The sequence below is a fragment of the Typopeltis vanoorti genome, chromosome 4 (genome assembly GCF_054136105.1).
Source record: "Typopeltis vanoorti isolate ZY-2024b chromosome 4, IOZ_Tvanoo_1.0, whole genome shotgun sequence".
Lineage (NCBI taxonomy): Eukaryota > Metazoa > Arthropoda > Arachnida > Uropygi > Thelyphonidae > Typopeltis > Typopeltis vanoorti.
In genome coordinates this window covers 58,446,712-58,466,416 of record NC_143552.1, presented here as the reverse complement: position 1 = coordinate 58,466,416, position 19,705 = coordinate 58,446,712, and the positions used below count along the sequence as shown (strand labels likewise).

Here is a 19,705-nt window from a genome sequence, read left to right as displayed (position 1 = left end):
AAAGAGAGTTTCATCAGTAAATGTTTTGTCAGCTCTGTTACAGATAAGAAGTGGAACACATAGTTGTTTATCAATGCCTGTATATTATATTACACTTCACTCAGAAAGTCATACACTGACAATGTTGTACTTTTTTGTGCAATTGCCACAGGAGATGGCAGTAAAATCAAGAATATTAATGATATTAACAATGCCAAGAAATTAGTTCTTGGCATTAATCTTTTAAAGTAAAGAATGTAATCAAGCAAAGGCTGCAAAGAAGAGTTACAAAGATGCTTTGGAATTATGAAATGTAGATTGCAAGGATATGAAGTACATGGACTGCAGACACTAGTAGATAGAAGAAAAAGGATACAATAAAGGTCTATAAACTTTTAAGAGGGCGTTATAAGATGTCAATTGATAAAAAAAAAATTTCATTATATGGAAAGGGGGGGGCATCAGTGGAAGTAAGTTTGTGTGCAGTTAAGAAGGGGTAAGAACTAGATTTTTCTCTCATAGAACCATGAGTGAGTGGAGCAGTTGAAGTAGTGGGTGTATCTAGTGTGAATGAGTTGAAGAAAAGGTATGACATCTGGTGTGTGTGTGTGATGTATGGCCTCCCTCGATGTATTTTTGAGCTGTGGAGGTCTAATAATAATATTGCAGGTGATAAAACAAACTATAATTGATTGATAAATTTATGAAGGGAGAATCCACCTGAAATATCTTCAGGACTGAGGCAACTCATGATAAAGGTGGACCAAGATCTCATCGCTTCTTGTGTAATGCTATGCATTAAGGGAAGGGCCACTACCCGACCAGTTTCAACCTTTATTGAATGTTCAAGCACAGGTCAAACTTCAAAAACTCAGCGTTGTTCCCCTCAGTAACAGGCTCACCCTGCTACTGAGAAGAACTCTCAGCGTTGGCTCTACACCATGGCAAGCTCACCCCACTACTGAGCAGAGCCGCTTATTTGCTCATATGTCATCTGAGGGGTAACAGCAACAGCCTCAGTTACCTTCATGGGCTACAGCATTGCCATTCATTACCCTCCCCACCACCATCACCCAGAAACTGTGTGATAGCAACCGAGCCTCAGTTAAAAATTCATGGGTTACAGCATCGCCATTCATCACCCAAGCTTCTAACCGGTTTCGACCTTTATTGAGGTCTCGTCAGTGGAAGCCAGACCCACAGGTGGTGATACTAAGGTGGAAGCAATGGAGAAGTCTTCCATTGAATTGATTCCACCTTAGTATCACCACCTCTGGGTCTGGCTCCCACTGGCGAGACCTCAATAAAGATCAAAACCGGTCTAGGTAGTGGGCCTTCCCTTAATGCATAGCATTATACATATCTGCAAGGAGATGTGCTTTGCATTATGGGAAATACTGAGACTAGGAGTGATGAGAGCTTGGTCCATCTTTGCTCGGAGTTGCCTGGTGTTGCATCACCTTACCTCAGTCCTGAAGATATTTTAGGTGCAAACTTTGTTTGCCTACACTTGGATAAAGAATTAAACTAAATTTATTATTTGCTGTAAACCTATAGTACGTTAGTCAAGTGGAGTTAAGGATCTTTTTCCGATTATTATTATTACTGACTACTCCATGGAGTCCTTGGATTCATCGAGGGATGTTTAAACACATGCTAAGCACTATCAAACATTTGCACAGTATTTATCATACTTTGCTTTGAACTCATTCACAGTCATGGCACCCACAACATGTGCAACTCATTCCACTCTCAAAGCAAAAAATCTAGTTCTAACACCTTGTTCAGTTTTAAAGGATGGTCCCTAGTTCTCCCACCACTAGACCTTCTGAAAAATTTCCTTTGTATTAATCTTATAAAAAAACCCTTCAGTAATTTGTATGTCTCAATCTTATCATCCCTTTTCTGTATACCCACAAATCTTTAACCTGTTCTCATAAGAACCTGGTCATTCGCCTCTGGATCCTTTCTGCCGCTTTCTCATCACCAAGGCTTGATAAAGAAGAATAATAACCTGCTTGTCTCTCTCATCAAAGTATTCTTCAGTAACCAAGTAATCCAATGACCTAATCTAGCCACTTTTGCTATGTGTCCTCATGTTAGTGGATAGCAAGTTAAAATTCCTATCCACTAACACTCCCAGATCTCTGGCTTTGTGAATTTCCCCCAAGTACAGTTACATCAATGTGGTATACAGCTGGTAATCTTTTCATCCCAAAATGCACAGCCTTACAGTTTGCCACATTAAATACCCATTCTCCTTTGCCCAGACTGCCAATCTATCCAAATCATCCTGTAAAATTTTAACATCTGTATCAACTATTGCTCTACCCAATTTTGAATCACCAGCAAGCAACTGAACAGTTCCTCTCAGATCCTTTCCTTTGTACATTAATGTACAAATTAAATAGTAGCGACCCAAGAACAGAACCTACGGCACGCCACTAGTCATGGGCTTTCTTCTAGGCTACTCCTGAATAAACTGATATTTCCATCAACCACCCTCTTTATCCACTTCAATTTTATTTCCATCCCAATGTGCTGCAATTTACTGATTAGAATTCCATACAGTATCCTGTCAAAGGTTTTTGAGAAGTCCAGCAGTATCACTGTAAGCTCATTACCTTCTCAGCCAACTCTCAACTGTTACCATATTATAAAACATGAGCAAGTTACTGAAGCATGACCTATCCATCACAAAACTATGTTGTCCCCCCCCATACACTATCTCAATTTAGTCTATCCATTCCTGTAGTTTGCTCCTGACCAACTTCTCCAGTAGCTTGACTCCTGATATGCTGACTGGTAAGTAATTTGCTACATCAGTCTTGGAGCCTCTTTTATACAATGGAACTATTTCCCCCTCTTTCCACCCCCTTGGGGATAACCCAGAGCCAAGACGTAAATTAAACAATATGGTCAAAAGGAACTGACAATTCCCTAGCATTTTCATGTAAAACTCAAGCTGGTTAACCATCTGATCCCATAGTGGTATTCACATTAAGGTTCTGTAATATGCTATGCATCTCCATTTCATTTACCTCACTTTCAGGCAAAAAAATTGCCTGAAAGTGAGGTATTTTGCAAAGATACCTCATTTATATGCTCTTGCAAAGTGTTCACTTAGTATTCTACTATTTTGACTGATTTAGTTACCTCCACGCACCATTGGCATTCATTAAAATCATTCTGCCATAAAAATTCTTCCTTTTACTTTTGATATGTTTTGCAACATATCAAGAGAACTGCTTGAGATTATCTTTGGCCTGTGCTGTTAATTTCCTTTCATACTCTGCTTTTGCCTTTCTCACCACACTGGTTACCTTTCTGGCCTGTTTTGTACTGCTCACTTGCATGCTGATCACCTTTCTCCTTGAATTTGCTCCAGAAATTTTTTATAGCTCCAGCTTAATGATGATATTCCTTCATTTAACTCCTACTTAATTTATTCTCCTGACTCTAGGTATGCAGTCTGCCATTACTTCCATCAAATACTCCTTTACTACTTCCCACGCACCATCAACATCCAACCCTTGCAGTTTCACATGCCATGGCACTGATCGAAGCAATCAAAGCTTGTCATCCTTACCAGCCCTGTAATTCCATATATATCCTCTCTCAACCAGTATGTTCATGTTGGTGGCAACGTTGTTATACTGGCTACAAACAAATTCTCTGATGCAATTACTAGATCTAGCACTTTCAAACCCCTGGTATATTCCATCCCATACTGCCTCAAGTAATTCTTAGTAACTAAATAAATTCCATTTCCTTACTCTCCCATGTGTCCTCTGCTTCCAATCGATGTTCTCATACTTGAAATTTTCAATAATTACCTGCCTTTCACTCATTGAGCTTATTTGCCGATGCATACTATCACTATCATCTTTTCTATTCCATAGTCTATAGAATCATCCAATTATATACAGGCAGCCTTCGGTTTACGCCTCAGTTCTGCTCCTGAAAAAACGGGCATAAACTGAATCAGCGTAAAACAAACCCAATTTTAATGGGAGGTATGAAGTTATGTTCCGCACAGTCAAAAAATATGCACATGAAGTATGTGTAACATTATTATATTTAAAGCGTTGATAATACATACATATATATTTGTTAAAATAAAATTATTAATAACGAAAACAAAAATTACATACAAAAAATATGAAATTTCAAAAAGATATTACATATTTCTATGTTGAAGTTCCTGGTTTCGTATCACCTGCATTTTTTTTTAAAAAGTATCCAGTGTTAACTGCCTAGATTTTCTTTTTCTTTCTTTAAGGAGTTCAGTGTAAGGTCAAATAGATGGGATTACACTCCTTTTTACGTTCGCACTACGTTCCCAATCGTGGTCCATTTTGCAGAGTTCATCAGTCAATGTCTGTATGCTTGCAAGGATACGCTTTAAATCGGCTGTTTTCATATCTCTCTCGCTCTCAGAGGACCTTCGTTTTCTTTCTCCTCCTTTGGACGTTGACTTAATTGTTTGGCTAATTTTTTTAAGTCTTCGTTGGAAAGCGGTTTATCATGGCTCTCTAAGACTTCTGTCATATCTTCAGCTGTAATATCGTCCAATCCCACCTCTTGCGCAAGCTTGGTAACATCTTCAATAACATTCTCCTCTTGCTCTAATTCCTCGAAGTCGTGAATAAATGCTGGAAGAAGTTTTTGCCATCCTCCTTTAAAACACTTTGCTGACAAGTCGTTCCGAGCTGCCTCGATGTTGTTAATGCCCTTCAAATTATCGAATGACCGCCAATAGTCTTTAATAGTTTTTCCTGACGTGTCCAAGACTCTTACCATTTCCATAAATGTTATACGGAGGTAATAGGCTTTGAAGATTGATATAATCCCCTGATCCATCGGTTGCAAAAGCAATGTTGTGTTTGAGGGCATGTAAACAACCTTGACATCCAATGGTGTTCTTACTTCAGCAAGCTTTTGAGAATGTCCAGGGGCATTATCCAAGAGAAGCAATGCCTTGGCTGGCAAATCATTTTCTTTACAGAAACGAAGCATGGTAGAACAAAAATAATTTGTGTACCACTCTATAAAAATGTCTTGTGTAACCCAAACTTTCTTGTTCCATTTCCAATAGACTGGCAGCATAGCTTTTAGACTCTTGAAGGCACATGGTGTCTGTGAATGGTACACCAACATTGGTTTAAGCTTCAAAGTTACAGAGACATTTGCACCCAACAAAAGCATAAGTCTATCTTTTGCAGCTTTAAAATCTGGAGCTTCATTACCTGTTCTTCACAGGTAATGAAGGTGAGTGATGGCAATTTTTTCCAGTAGAGCCCAGTCTCATCAACATTAAAAATGAGATCAGGAGGATAACTTCCTTGCTCTACGCAGTCTTGAAATTCTTCAGGAAAAGCAGCCGCTGCTGCAACATCTGCACTTGCTGCCTCACCACATAATTTGAAACTGTGGCACTTACTTCAAGACTTAAATCTCATGAACCAACCTTTGCTTCCTAAAAATGTTTCTTCGCCTCCATCTGTCTTTTTAAGATTCTCAAAAATTGTTTTTGCTTTCTCAGTTATAACAGCCTGTGTCAGAGGAATGTTTTTCTGATTCAAGTCATCCACCCATAATGATAATAATTTTTCCATTTTTTCATGAAGTTTACCCCTGCTATAACATACATGTTTTGCATTTAATGCTGCAATAGATTGTTGGGCAGACTGTTTTTTATTGTAGTAACAGTCGATGGAGGTAAGTTCATACTTCTACAGACATTAGCACGTGTCTACCCATCTTCCATTCTTCAAATCACCTCCATCTTCTTTTCAAGTGCGATTAATTTCTGCACCTTGTTACACCAAGTTCTGCTAATTTTTCTGTACTTCTTTTATCAGACATGGTATGTAATTACGTACTTTATCAATTTAAATGCATGTGTATGTAAAAAAAATTAAATAGAACAATTAGGTAGATTCAACAGTAAAACTAGGTTTGATACATATGCGTCGTAGTAGCTCGGTAAACACTAGAGTGCCTGATAGCGTCGTTTCTCAGTCAACCACACTACAGTAAGAAAGCACGCACAGGCAACTGCCGTTATTGTGAATCGGCGTAAATTGAACCAGCATAAACTGAGGGCTGCCTGTATTTTATTATGCTGGTTCTATCCTATATGATTTTGTTGTATTTTTAATTATCACTTAATCTACTCTAGAGACCAAGCATGGAACAGTGGTAAATAATTAAAAGTACAAATAGTTTATTGCAGTATCATATTGTACATGTAGTTCAAATTTACCAAAACAGAAGTTTGATTGGCAAAGCCAAATTGCTAGCTCATACGCATTTGTTCAGCATCCAGGCAGAATCTACAGAAAGAATGCATCACAGAAAGGTGAAGATTGGACAAACTGGTCAGAAGCACTATTGTTTCTTTACAGGCTATGTAAAGGGCTGTTCTCAGTTATCTAGCTGATTCTTAAGCAACCCATAATGCAGGCATGGATAACTAAATGTACTCACTTGTCCTAGTTTTACTGGGGCAGGCAGTCTCAGTTTTAGGATTGTTTCAGAGCACTGTCCTAGTGTCTCACCAAATTCAGTTCAAGATGCAACATGTCCCAGGTTTTTCCAATAACAAATATTTTAAAAATGGTGCTACATTTTGATGTTTGCCATTTGGTAACATTATACTGTTTAGTTTACAAACATTGTTCATGGTTTTGAATTTCAATGTTCTTTATATTAAAAAAGTTTATTAAATTGCTAAGACTTAACACTTATACAAATAGTGTCCAAGGGAAAATGTTTTTAGTCACAGTTTACAGGAGCAATTCCATTTTTAAAAGAAAGAAAGCAGGGTTAGTGAAAATAAAGGCTGATATGCCTGGCCATGTCAGCACATAAAAAACATAAGGGTGCTGCATCTACAAAGATTAAAGTCATTCGCTGATAATAGTATTTAGACAAAAAAACTTAAGAAAATAAGAGAGCTAGGTGTGTGTAGGCTTCATTTATTATAATGTTAAACATAATCACGGGTTTGGATTGTACATCATCTATTTTAAATTAGAAGACATAAGAAATACTGTTGTTTAGCTACAGATGCTTCTATTAACACTAATCTAAAGGTCGCGAATATTACTGTCAATTTTTTCTCTCCAATATATTTCAAAAGATCAAATGTTTCTCCAGGGAGGTTTGATGATATTTTAGAAGCTGTTCAAGAACAAATCACTGATAAAATAATGAGCATCTCAGAAGGTAATATTAAACAAACTTAGGTTGAATAGAAAAACAAAAATGGTGTAGCCTATGCTAGATGTGTGGGCAGTATCCACACATAATGCTGCTCAAACTGCTGTTGATGTTGGGGAAATTCTGCAGAAAGCCTTACAGTGCTTTCATCAGTTAAGTCAGAATAGGAAGTCAAATTTTTTGATTTTGTGAGAATAGAGTATAAAAATGTTTGGGGCATAGCAAAATGCAATGGTTTTCACTGGAATCAACTCTGAATCAGTTCAATGAGCTCAAATCCTGTCAAGATGCCCAAATATGAGTTTTTCCAGCAAACTAGAAAACTAGTGTTTTCTGAAGACATTCAAACAAACTGAATGTGATGATGCAACATTTAAGTTAAAAAATAAAATCTTTCGATCATGATCATTACAATGTAACAGAATGAAATTGAAATGGTTTTACATGACAATACAAAAACAAATATGAAAATCCTTCATAAAGATGGTGCGATTTGAAAATGCAAGCAAACATTTTCAAATGTTTGCTTGCATTTAAAATATTTTGTCAAATATTTATATTTTTAAATAACATTTAGTGAAATAAATATGACATTTTTCTTTCTTTCTTTCTTTGCAAAATACCTTTATATGGATCCTCAACATTTCAATTTTAGGAACGATTTTTTTTTTTTTTTATGAACAACAAATGATTATAAACTGCATTACTCGGTTTCCGATTGTGTCTTTTTTGGTATCAAAAATTTATATCAAATGGTATTTTATCAGACTCTTCGTCTCCTTTTGCTTAAAATTGCAACAGATTTTTTTTTTTTTTTTGCAGGATGCACATTACAATAATATCCAGTAATATCCTGGAGATTACTATAATATCCAGTAGATATCTTGAAAATATAATAGGAAGGATATCCTGTATGGAATGATTCAAAATTTATGCTCCTTTTTAGGATTTTTTACTGCAACTCCCTGCCCCCCCCCTCTCCTGTTCTAGAACTCAGTTACATAACTACTTTACATTTCTACTGTTTGAAAGCTTTCAGACAGTATTCAAAATTTCTTTTTCTATTACAAGAAAAAAACCAGATAATAATAGAAGAAAAATATTAGTATTTTCTTTTTCATTGGGTGAATTTACAATGTTCTTTCTTTGTGTTTTGAAATGAAAGTGTAAATGATTATTTTCTTACCATTTTTGCCAATAGAAAATCTGCTATAATTATACAAGTGACATTTTACAATTTTTCTCCCACAGGAGAAAAGAAATAATGCAATAATATTGTTCAATCTGTCGAACTTTATTGTAGTGCAAATATTTATTATCAAACTTTGCTGTTTTGTAATAAAAAATATTCGTGCTACTTTGAAAATTTCTAATTTATAGCACACACTGATATGAAAATTTAATACACAAAGTTTCGGCAAACTGTATTCTTATTTACAAAAAACAATCTTATAATAGGCATATTTGAAAAAAAAGTTGTATTAGGCAATATTGTGGTGCACAGAATGTTTCAAAAATTAAGAAATAAAACATCTCAGAGAATGATTTGCCCTACTATTCAGAATTGTTTGGAATACAATTAAGGTATTATATATATATACACACAACAACCTCAAACCTTCATATATGCCGTGACGAGGTGGAGCGACGCATAGTCGAGTCTAAGGAAATTGTTATGGACCCTCATCACATAAATAATAACCTCAGCTATAATCTACCGGATTCTTTCAGCTCTGCTATCCGATATTGGCACACACATGTGAAATCAGATGCACACAGGTACTTAACAATAGAACTTCAACACGGACTGTAGCTACAGTTCAAAGCTAACTGATTTTATGATAGTCGTTTTATAGTGATACGATGTTTCTTATAGTGTTTACTTGTTTTCTATGTTCCCACACCTGAAGAAGTCGGACAATCCGAAGAAACGTTGCGTTTTGAATAAATTTAATTATTATTCTAGTCTCGGTTATAGTCGGTATATATAAATATGAATATATATATATATATATATATATATATATATAAATCTCCCACACAAAAAAAATTTGGAACTTATATAACATCAGTGCTATGTGTAGTAGTGTGTTGGCAAGTGGAAAATGTTAACATTATTTATATATTTTAATTATTTTATTTTATTATTTATATTTTTCATTTTTTTTGGTGAAATAATTTACTTGAAAGATGAAATGGAAACAGTACAATCAGGCATCTCTCTCTCTATCATGCAGCTGGAGGGGTGGGGGTGGGGGCTAAACTATCAAAGTCTAAATAAAGTTCATTTCTATTGCGAAAATATGAAATTTCACATTTGATGAATGCACATATACATATTTTGTATCAGAGAATATATGCAAAAGTATCGCTTACTTCAAAATTGTAGAAAAATATATAAACTAGCAGAAAATATATACATATCAGTTTTGTACTTAGTGATATGATATAACAAAATTAGCACAAAAACATTAAACATTAGTTCTTCAAGGTAATGCAATATTTAAGTGAAGAAAGTATGCAAGGATTTATATTTTGTCTTGGAATTATAAACTGTACAAAAAATAAAAATTATTTCTATAATTTTAGTCTCTCTAATATAACTAGCAGTCAAGTTGCCCAGCATAAAACAAGGGACTGCATTCCTTGTTATAGAGAACTGGGACTCAGCTTTGCGAGATAATCTGTTTAAGTGTTCGCTACAGCATGAAGGATTATCGTACCTTCTAAAGGACAGAACAGTCAAACTCCATGTTCTTTCAACAGATGTTATGAATCATATCCAGATTTAGCTGGACGTATATATATGTCCTAGCAAGTTGGAGGGTTAACAGGAGAAAGAGGGGGTGATGATAGAGGTCTATAAACTTTTGAAGGTATTATAGGATAGCATCCGATGAAATGTTTCGTTATAAGGAAGGTGGGGAGAAAACATGGGGACATCCATGTAAGTTGTTTGTTCACAGTCGAGAAAGGGGTAAGAGCTAGGATTTTCTGTCACAGAGCAGTGAACAAGTGGGATAGTTTGCCTTTAGGGGTATTGAATGCATCTAGTGTGAATGAATTTAAGGGAAGGTATGATAGCTTGGTTTGGATGATTGATAGCCTCCCTCGATGAGTCCTTGACTTCCTGGATTAGATGACATGCGAGGAGCTTAGAAAATTGTGGAAGAAATATGGAGAAGAACAAGCTAGATTCCAATCAAATGGGGCTTATCAGGATCATATTGTTACTTTAAGACAAAATGGCTAAGAAATGATGAAAATATAAACACAGATCAGTATTTAGTTTTGCTGTCTGGAGAAAAACTATTCAAAACACTGAAATTATATGGTGTAAATTATCCAATTAAGTATAGGATAAATACTTGTCTGGAGAGCTTGCAAGACTATTTAAATAGACTGTCAGCATGGACAGATGATAATGGGTATCAGTTTAATGTCGAGAAACGTAAAATTATGCCTTTTGGGATAAATAGATTACAAGCTGTGTATCACATTGATGGCAATGTGCTCCATGAAATAGAGGAAACCAAATATTCAGGGATGGTGGTAGACAGAGTTAAAGTTTAGAGGACATATTGCTAAGGTAGCCCATAAGATTACTTGGCTACTGAAGAACACACTAACAAGTAGAGATAAGGAAGTTATTCCTCTTTAACGGCGTGATACATCCACATCTGGATTGCTATGCTTGGGTCTGGTCTCCGGGATTTCTTGGGAATGAGGAAGCAGTGGAGAGGAGAACAACGAAGATGGTGAGTGGTCTGTGTAATGTTTCTTACGAGGAGAGACTGAGGGTGTGTGGATTGCAGAAGTTAGTCGATTGAAAGAAAAGAGGAAGGATATGATAGGAACATTTAGGTTGCTTAGAGGGTTTTACAGGATTGATATAGGGGTGTTTCAGCACTTGGCTAGAAAGGGGGGGACAGAACAAGAGGTCATCTCTGGAAGTTGAATTAAGGTGTGGTTAGTAGAGGTGTGAGGACTAGATTTTTTGCTTGGAGAGTTGTGAATGAGAGGAATGGGTTGCAGAGTCAGTTGTGAGTGCTTTGTCTATTTGTCTATTAATGGGTTCAAGGAAAGATGATAAATTGTGTGGATAGTTTGGGTCTCCCACAATGAGTCTTTGACAAATGGAGTGCCTGTACAATAATGATAATTATCTGAACAATCTCTTCTACATCTGCAACCTACATTCATTTTTTTCGGTTGTCTTTAACTGGCAGAGCCAGTTTTTCATACTCACACATAGCTTTCTATATGATAATTATAACTCTTCTAGCCCGAACTTTATAATTTTTATTACTAGCATCATCCTTATGCACATGGTATTCTTTTCACATCACCTTTTTCTTAAGGGTTGCTTGCTTAATAAGACTGCATATCCATTTCACTTCCATTTTGAGTTTTCTTTAACTCTACAGATGCATTCTGATGTTGCATCATTGATGTATTTTTTAAATACATCCCATGCAATGCCAATACCTTTTCATTTAGCAACTGTTATCATTGAATGATATATCATATCAATATATCGCTTTCTTATTCTTCACTCCCACTTCTTCCAGTAGTCTTTTTATATCCTCTCTCTCATACTGTATCACCAGAAATAATTTATTACTACAAGAACTACTATCTCTTTTGCTTTGCTTTTAAATTACATTCATTAAATTTGTGATTTTTAGCACCCAGAAAACTTATAGTGTTTTCTGGGTGCCTCTCTCATACTATCATCAATTACATGTTTAATAATTTAATCTCCATACAATATAATCCTTTTTGTAATAAATTTTAATTACTTGATTATTATGCAATATCTTAGCTGATTCAGTCTCCCCCTTGCTACTTACTGTTCACATTCTTCTAATGCCTCTCAAATCATCTCATCTGTCCTCTAATTACTTTTCAACTTTTTCAATTCCCACCACATCATCCATCTAATGATTTGCTTTAGTCTAGATCAGTGGTTCCCAACCTTTTTCCACTTGCGTACCCCTTTTAAACCCATTTCTATAAATTCTACCCCTTGTTTTTAAAATAGCTGTTTTTAAATACTGACACTTTTGTTCAGTGCCTATCTTAATGTAAAATAGTTTACTTGTTTTTCTGCCATTACCGATTATTTTTCGTGTACTCCTGAACGGCCCAGCATGTAACCCGAGGGGTACTGTACCACCGGTTGGGAACCGATGGTGTAGATCAAGGGCAGCAAAGTAGTCGATAGACCTCTGGGGGTCGATGTGGCTATCCAAGGGATCCATAAATGTCTAGGAGTGAAAAGGGAGTCAATAAACACCTAAAACGATTTTGAGCAACACCTATTAAACATGCAAAGCCAACTGGCTGATTGACTGAGCCAACAAGGGAGAAGTGCATGCTCTCCCTGATGAAGACATCTAGAAGGGAGACAATCAGGGCTAGTGTGCATTTATTCCCCATAGCTATAAGAGTGGTGGTCAGTGATCTGATAACTTTGAATTTACTGTGTAATTTTTTTAAAGTTATAGTGCCCATAATGTCTGCTCCTGATAGTAAGAAATGCCGACAGTATTCGCAAGAGTATTTAATATTTGGATTTATACAGTGACGTAGCTAGGGGAGGGCACGGCACTTTGAACCTCACTCGTTTTCACTTTTTGTGGTATTTTTAGTGTGTATTGAGAGGGGCAGCAAACTCATGGACTCATGGAGGGGCAGCAAACCCAGGTGGCAAAAGCTCTAGCAATGCCAATTGATTTATACCATCAATTACCAATGAAATAATGCCTATGTGCTATTATGTGAAAAGACTTTCAGAAATGATGCCATGAAGCCTGCAAAGATGAAAGACCATCTTGAAAGGGTTCACTCTGATAAGAAAATCACAGATCTTCATTTTTTTTTTTTTTTTTTTTTTTTAAGGCACTGAAAGAAAAGATTAAACGACCAAACAAATCTAAAACTCACCAATATGATGCAATCGCTACTATTTATCAAACACATCCTTCTCATTAACTCTTCCAAGTAAATCAATAAAATGTGAGTAAATTTTTAATGTTCTTCATAAGTATTTTCTTTAAATATTTCTTATCGAGAAGCAGTAATGAAGTAAAAGGGTACAGGAATTATTTTTAAATTAAGAAATTTATTATTGATTTCCTCAAGGGCTCACTTTAGTGAGTACGGGCATGGCAAACCCGAGGTACCTGATGCTGGACCATGCCTTACTTCATGTAATATATATCTGTTATATTATTCTGTAGACTGGTCCCTCCTCTTCTTTCTTTGCTTCTTTCTCCTGTCCTTGCTCCTTCCCCCTGATGCTATTAGAGTATTCGAGGGCTAGGGGTGAGTCTTTCCTATCTTGCTAAGTCATTTCGTCTTATGCAGCTACCGAAGGAGGCAAGCTAGCCTCAATAGGTGCCGGTCCCAAGCCCGGATAAATGTGAGGGTTGATGTCAGGAAGGGCATCCGGTCGGAAAACTTCAGTGCCAACTCAAACTATGATTATGAGTCGAAGAGAAAATGATATAAGGGCTAGGGCGTACCCCTTAAGCGACGCGCAGCCACATCGCCCTACAGCTGTGAGAAGTGGACGAGGGCTACCGCATCAAGGGCAGGTGCGGTTAAAGAAGCGAGCCCAGCAGGTGGAGAGGATGTTGCGAGTGGGAACACTGAATGCTGGAAGCATGACTGGAAGGGGAAGAGAGGTGGCAGACATGATGAGGAAGAGGAAGTTGGACATTTTATGTGTGCAGGAGACAAGGTGGAAAGGGGGAAAGGCAAAGGAACTGGGAGATGGATATAAATTATTCTACTCTGGAGCGAATAACGAGGGAAGAAATGGTGTAGGAATTGTGGTGTGTGGCAGAATGAAGGGTGAAGTACTGGACGTGGGTAGAAGGAACGACAGGATCATGCGAATGAAATTGGGTCTTGGAGAAGAGCGGGTGGTCGTATTATGTGTATATGCCCCGCAAGTTGGTTGTACAGCAGAGGAAAAAGATGAGTTTTGGAACGTGTTAGATGAAGAAATGAGGGAATTGGAAGAAAATGAGATGATGATTGTCGGAGGAGACTTGAACGGGCACATAGGACGACAGAATAGAGACTGTGAAAGGGTGCATGGTGGCCACGGAGTGGGAATGATGAACCAGGAAGGAGAGAGGGCTGTGGACTTTGCAGTAGCGTTTGATCTGGCAATTGTGAACTCATTTTTCTTCAAGAGGGAAGAACATTTGATAACATTTAGAAGTGGTAACAACAGCTCACAAATTGACTACATTTTGACTAGAAGAAAACATCTTAAGGTTGTGACAAATTGTAAAGTAATTCCAACAGATCAAGTAGCACAACAACACCGACTGCTGTGCGCATACTTTAAAATAAGATCGAAGATAAGAACTTCTGGTTGCCATGGGATGAAGACAATTAAGTGGTTTCGCTTAAAAGAGGAGAGTGTGAGGAATTGTTTTAGGGAGAGAGTGCTAGAGAGGATTTCGGATGGACTGGAAAGTGTACAAGATTGGTGGAAACATAATTCAAAAGTAATCCTGAGCTGTGCAATCGAGGTGCTTGGTGAGACATCTGGAAAGATTAGAGAGCAGAAGGAGGGTTGGTGGTGGAATAATGATGTACAAGTGGCAGTGACAGCTAAGAGGAAGGCAAAGCAGAAGTGGGATGAGTCAAGAGTGGAAGAGGACAGAGAGGTCTACAAAGAGAGAAAGCAAGAAGCCAAGAGAGTTGTGGCACAGGCGAAGGCCATGGCATATCAAGATCTGTATGATCAATTAGAAACAAAGGAAGGACAGAGAAAAATTTACCAACTAGCGAAATGTAGAAATAAAGCAGCTAAGGACATCTTACATGTGAGGCAGATCAAAGATGCTGAAGGAAGAGTATTATGGAGGGATGTGGACATAAGAAACAGATGGAAAATATACTTTGAGGGACTTTTGAATGAGGAAAATGCAAGGACTCACAGAGGAGATGGGCAGCCTTCTGAGGGGATGGTGCAGAACATCAGTAGAATGGAAGTGACGAAGGCCATGAAGAGGATGAAGAATGGAAAAGCAGTGGGCCCCGACAGAATTCCAGTGGAGGCATGGAAGGCACTGGGGGAAGAGTGAATTGACCTGCTGTGGGACCTGTTCATGAAAGTTTGCCAACAGGAAAATATACCCGAGGAATGGAGGGAGAGTACTCTTGTTCCCATCTACAAGGGTAAAGGGGATGCACAAGACTATAAAAATTACAGAGGAATAAAGTTGATATCCCACACAATGAAGATCCTAGAAAGGGTTCTTGATGGTAGATTGAGGGAGGAGGTGGAGATTGCAAAGGAACAATTTGGCTTCATGCCTGGTAGATCAACAACAGATGCTATCTTTGGGTTACGACAGATGATGGAAAAATATCGAGAGAAACAAAGGGATCAATAAATACATCTGGTATTTATTGATCTGGAGAGAGCATACGATAGAGTGCCAAGGCAAGAAGTCTGGAGGTGTCTGAGGGAGAAGAAGGTGCCGGAGAAATATGTCAGGTTGGTGTGGGAAATGTATAGAAATGTTCGGACCTGTTTGGGACAGACAGAAAGTTTTCAAGTAACAGTTGGCTTACATCAAGGGTCAGCATTAAGTCCGTTTCTGTTTAATATTGTGATGGAGGTGGTAACAGAGGAGGTGAGAGAAGATGCACCTTGGACAATGTTATATGCAGATGACATCATGCTGTGTGTAGATTCAAGAGAAGAAGCGGAAACTAAACTGGAAAGATGGAGAAAAGTACTGGAAGAGAGAGGTATGAGACTGAGCAGAAGTAAGACAGAGTATATGTGTTGCGCAGTGGGCGGTGGCCAGGAGACGGATCTGGAGCTGGAAGGAAATGTCATCAGGAAGGTGAGAGACTTTAGATACTTAGGTTCAACAGTGGAAGAAGATGGAGGAGCTGAGAAGGAAGTGGGATGCAGGATACAAGCGGGTTGGAGGAACTGGAGTGAGATGGCTGGAGTGTTATGCGATAAGAGGGTGCCGATCAATCTGAAAGGCAAAATTTATAGGACAGTAGTGAGGCCAGCTATGACATATGCTATAGAAACTGTGGCCCTGAGGAAAAATAACATCAGCAGGATGGAAGTAGCAGAGATGAGAATGCTTAGGTGGATGTGCAGTGTGACCAGAAAGGATCATCTGAGAAATGACTGTGTCAGGGGAACAGTGAAAGTTACGAACTTAGGAGCGAAAATACAGGAGGCAAGGTTGAGATGGTTTGGTCATGTGATGAGGAGGGAGGACGAATATGTGGGAAGAAGGGTCATGCAGATGGATGTGCAAGGAAGGCGGAAGCGTGGGCGGCCAAAGAAGAGAAGGAGGGAGCTGGTAGAAGAGGACTTGAAGATGAAGAACTTGGATGTGGTGACAGCCCAAGACAGGAAGGTGTGGAGGAGACTCATAACAAACAGTGACCCCACTTAAGTGGGAAAAGCTGTAGAAGAAGAAGAAGAAGAAGATTATTGATAACATTCATTCATTTATTTAACATGATTGGGGGTCGATTCCATGAAGGATTCCATGAAGGGGTCAATGGTCTAAAAAGTTTGCAGACCCCTGGTCTAGATATTTCCAAAGTTAATTTATACTGGATATCCTAATTAGTTTACAAAATGGCATGATTATGTTCACTGGAATAAGCCACCTTGTTAACAATGTGACTAGCATTTCTCTTTGTTGCTGCTAGATTGTTCTTGCAGAGTTTTGGCACTCTTTTAGTACTACTTTTATATTACAGTATGCAAAAAAAAAAATTTTTTTTAATAAAAAAAATAAAAATAACCATACATAAAAATACCATACAATTACACGAAAACCAGCAGTAATATTATTATAAAAAAAACTTTATTCTAAGAAAATAACGCAAGAAAAATCACTAATTTCATAGGAGTGTAAATACATCAACAATTCATTATATAGCCTATAACCAGCCCAACCATCTTAGAACTGCTTTTGCACCAGTTCAGATCCTACAAAATTTCCTATGCTCTCCAAAGGACAATGCCCCTTTCAATAAATGCTCTGGCATTTACAAGACTGTATTCTTGAAGCAAAGCATACATCAAACAGTGAAGGGGTTTTGAAATCCATAAAAAATTCATGACTTCAAATACAACAACAAAAAAAAAAGGTAAAAACTGGCCTCACTTCCAAAAAACATGAAACTAATTGGTCATCTGCCTCCATGTCATACCTATTAGCCACTCTCAATGTAAAGGACCATCAAGAAATATGATCTAAAGCACTTTGAATAGAAACCGAGGCCTCATTCTACACAATATCTGGAGTTCTCTTGTCTATATGGCATATCAGATCTGATATGCTACATACACTATCTGATCAAAAATATCTGGACACCTCTTCATAATAGTAGTAGTAGTGGATATGGCTATATACATCAACAATGGCTCATGCAGATATAAAAGGAAGCATGCAGTCTTGCATTCTTCATAGACAACATTAATAATAAGATGGGCCATGTTGAAGATCTCAGACTTTTGAGGAAGCACTATTGTAGGTGCCATTTTTGCAACAACTTAGTTCAGGAAATTTCTACCCTGCTGCAGTTGTCCTAATCAACTGTAAGTGATGTTATTGTGAAGTGGAAATGCCTAGGAGTAACAACAATAGCACAACTGCAACCTGGTAGTAGGCCACATAAAATCACAGAGCAGGACCACAAAGTGCTGAAGCATATGGCATAAAAAAAAGTCAACCCTCAGCTGAAACACTTGCTACCAAGTTCCAAAATGCCTCTGCAAGCAACACCAACACCATGACTGTTTGTTGGGAGCTGAAGAACATGGGTTTCCATGGCTGTGCACAAGCCTAGCATCAGAGGGCAATGCCAAGTGTCTGGTGATGGTGTAAAGTTCACTGCCATTGGATTCTGGAGCAGCATGACCATGTTATTACAATACTCTGGATTTGACACTGTTGTATCAAGTTTTCGAAAAATGATTTTCTGCCATTGTGATAACTTGGCATCAGCATGGGACTAGCTTCTACCAGTGAAACCTCAATAAAGGTCAAAATAATATACATAATGTACATAATACAATGTAAATAATATATAATGTAAGTAGTTACTCACCATAATGCATGGTATTTACATACTTCAGAAGGGAGGGTGCTGTATTATGAAAATGCAACATATTGTGCTTGTAAATATATAAAATAATTTCTCCCAAAAATAACCTAGTCTTGAAATTATTTCGTATGCATCCTTTCAGTTGATTGGCTGTGGTATAAGGATAAAAACAAGAATTCTTTTTGTTGAATATACTTTAACCCAATGAAAAACCTTGCTATTACTGCCACCTCTCAGAAGTGATGTCAGATATTCAAAGTTAACAGGCATTCAGTTTGTACAAGAGTTAAAAAAAAAAAAAAAAAATCCAGTTGGGTGTTAAAAATTATGTCTGAAATCAACTTTTGAAAATAAGATGTTCAAAGGACAAAAATGAAAAATCCAGAGGAAAAAAGTATTTTATCAGAGTATCTATGATATTTTAAAATTATAATTAATCAAAACTAAATTATCAACAGGGTGATATTTAAATTGAATCAAGCATAGTTCACAATAAATTAACTAAAAATCATGCAGAACAATATTTTATATGCTGAGAGATAAAATCTACTTTGGATTAAATATCTAAATCTGATAGTAAATTAAACAGAGTTAACGGTAAATAAGTTCTAAATAAGTGATGAAGTGAGAATATGACAGAAATAAGTTACTTTTCTAATGGTTTTTAATGGAGAGATGTAGAAGATAAAATTTTCTATCAATGGTGGGAGGTGAGATAAAAAAGAATCTCATCCCTGAAAAAGTAAGCAAAATGAACAAATTTTTAGTTAGCAAAGATAAATGGAACTAGATTTTCCCCCCCACACTACACATCAGCCAAAGATGTATAGATTTTTTAATTTATTTTTTCACTTGGGCAAGTAGTGAAAAAGTGATGCCTGAAGGAGTAGTGATTGCATGGTCAATAAATGGCAGTGTAGGTAAAGTGTTTTAAGTTTTGCAATGTGTTAGACTTAAGTGCATAAATAATAGCATATGTTCATCTTTTACTACACAAAATTTCATTAAAATATTTTAAGATAAGTCTTGCTACAAATTTTTTGTGGGAAAACTCATCTGATGATGGCACTATTGAGTTTTATTTTTGTCATTTTTTTCCCTATACAAATTTTAAAAACAAATTTAAATAAAGATACATAAGAGTAACACCAATCCATAACTATACTTACTACTGTTGTAGTAAATGCAAAAAATCCTAACCCTAATGCAAGTTGCAGATTATATTTTCCTTGCTTTTTACTATATTCTGATGCCCATGAACCTGAGGGCACTGGCATATCATTCAGACTAGGTGGCTTAAAATGAGATGGAGTGTAATCTGACATATTTCTGTAGCCATTGCCTGAAAAATTTTGTAATCATGTGAAAAATATTC

At 37.0% G+C, this 19,705-nt stretch overlaps 1 protein-coding gene across 1 annotated transcript in view; it reads right to left on the bottom strand.

Annotated features, from left to right (window-relative positions):
- COX7B (Cytochrome c oxidase subunit 7B) overlaps positions 1 to 19,705 on the bottom strand; it is a 59,413-nt gene that overhangs the window by 21,109 nt on the left and 18,599 nt on the right. The window contains exon 2 of the mRNA XM_090391206.1: positions 19,500 to 19,672. Coding sequence (XP_090247332.1) covers positions 19,500 to 19,672 — 173 coding nt within the window. The remainder of the gene's footprint in view (positions 1 to 19,499; positions 19,673 to 19,705) is intronic.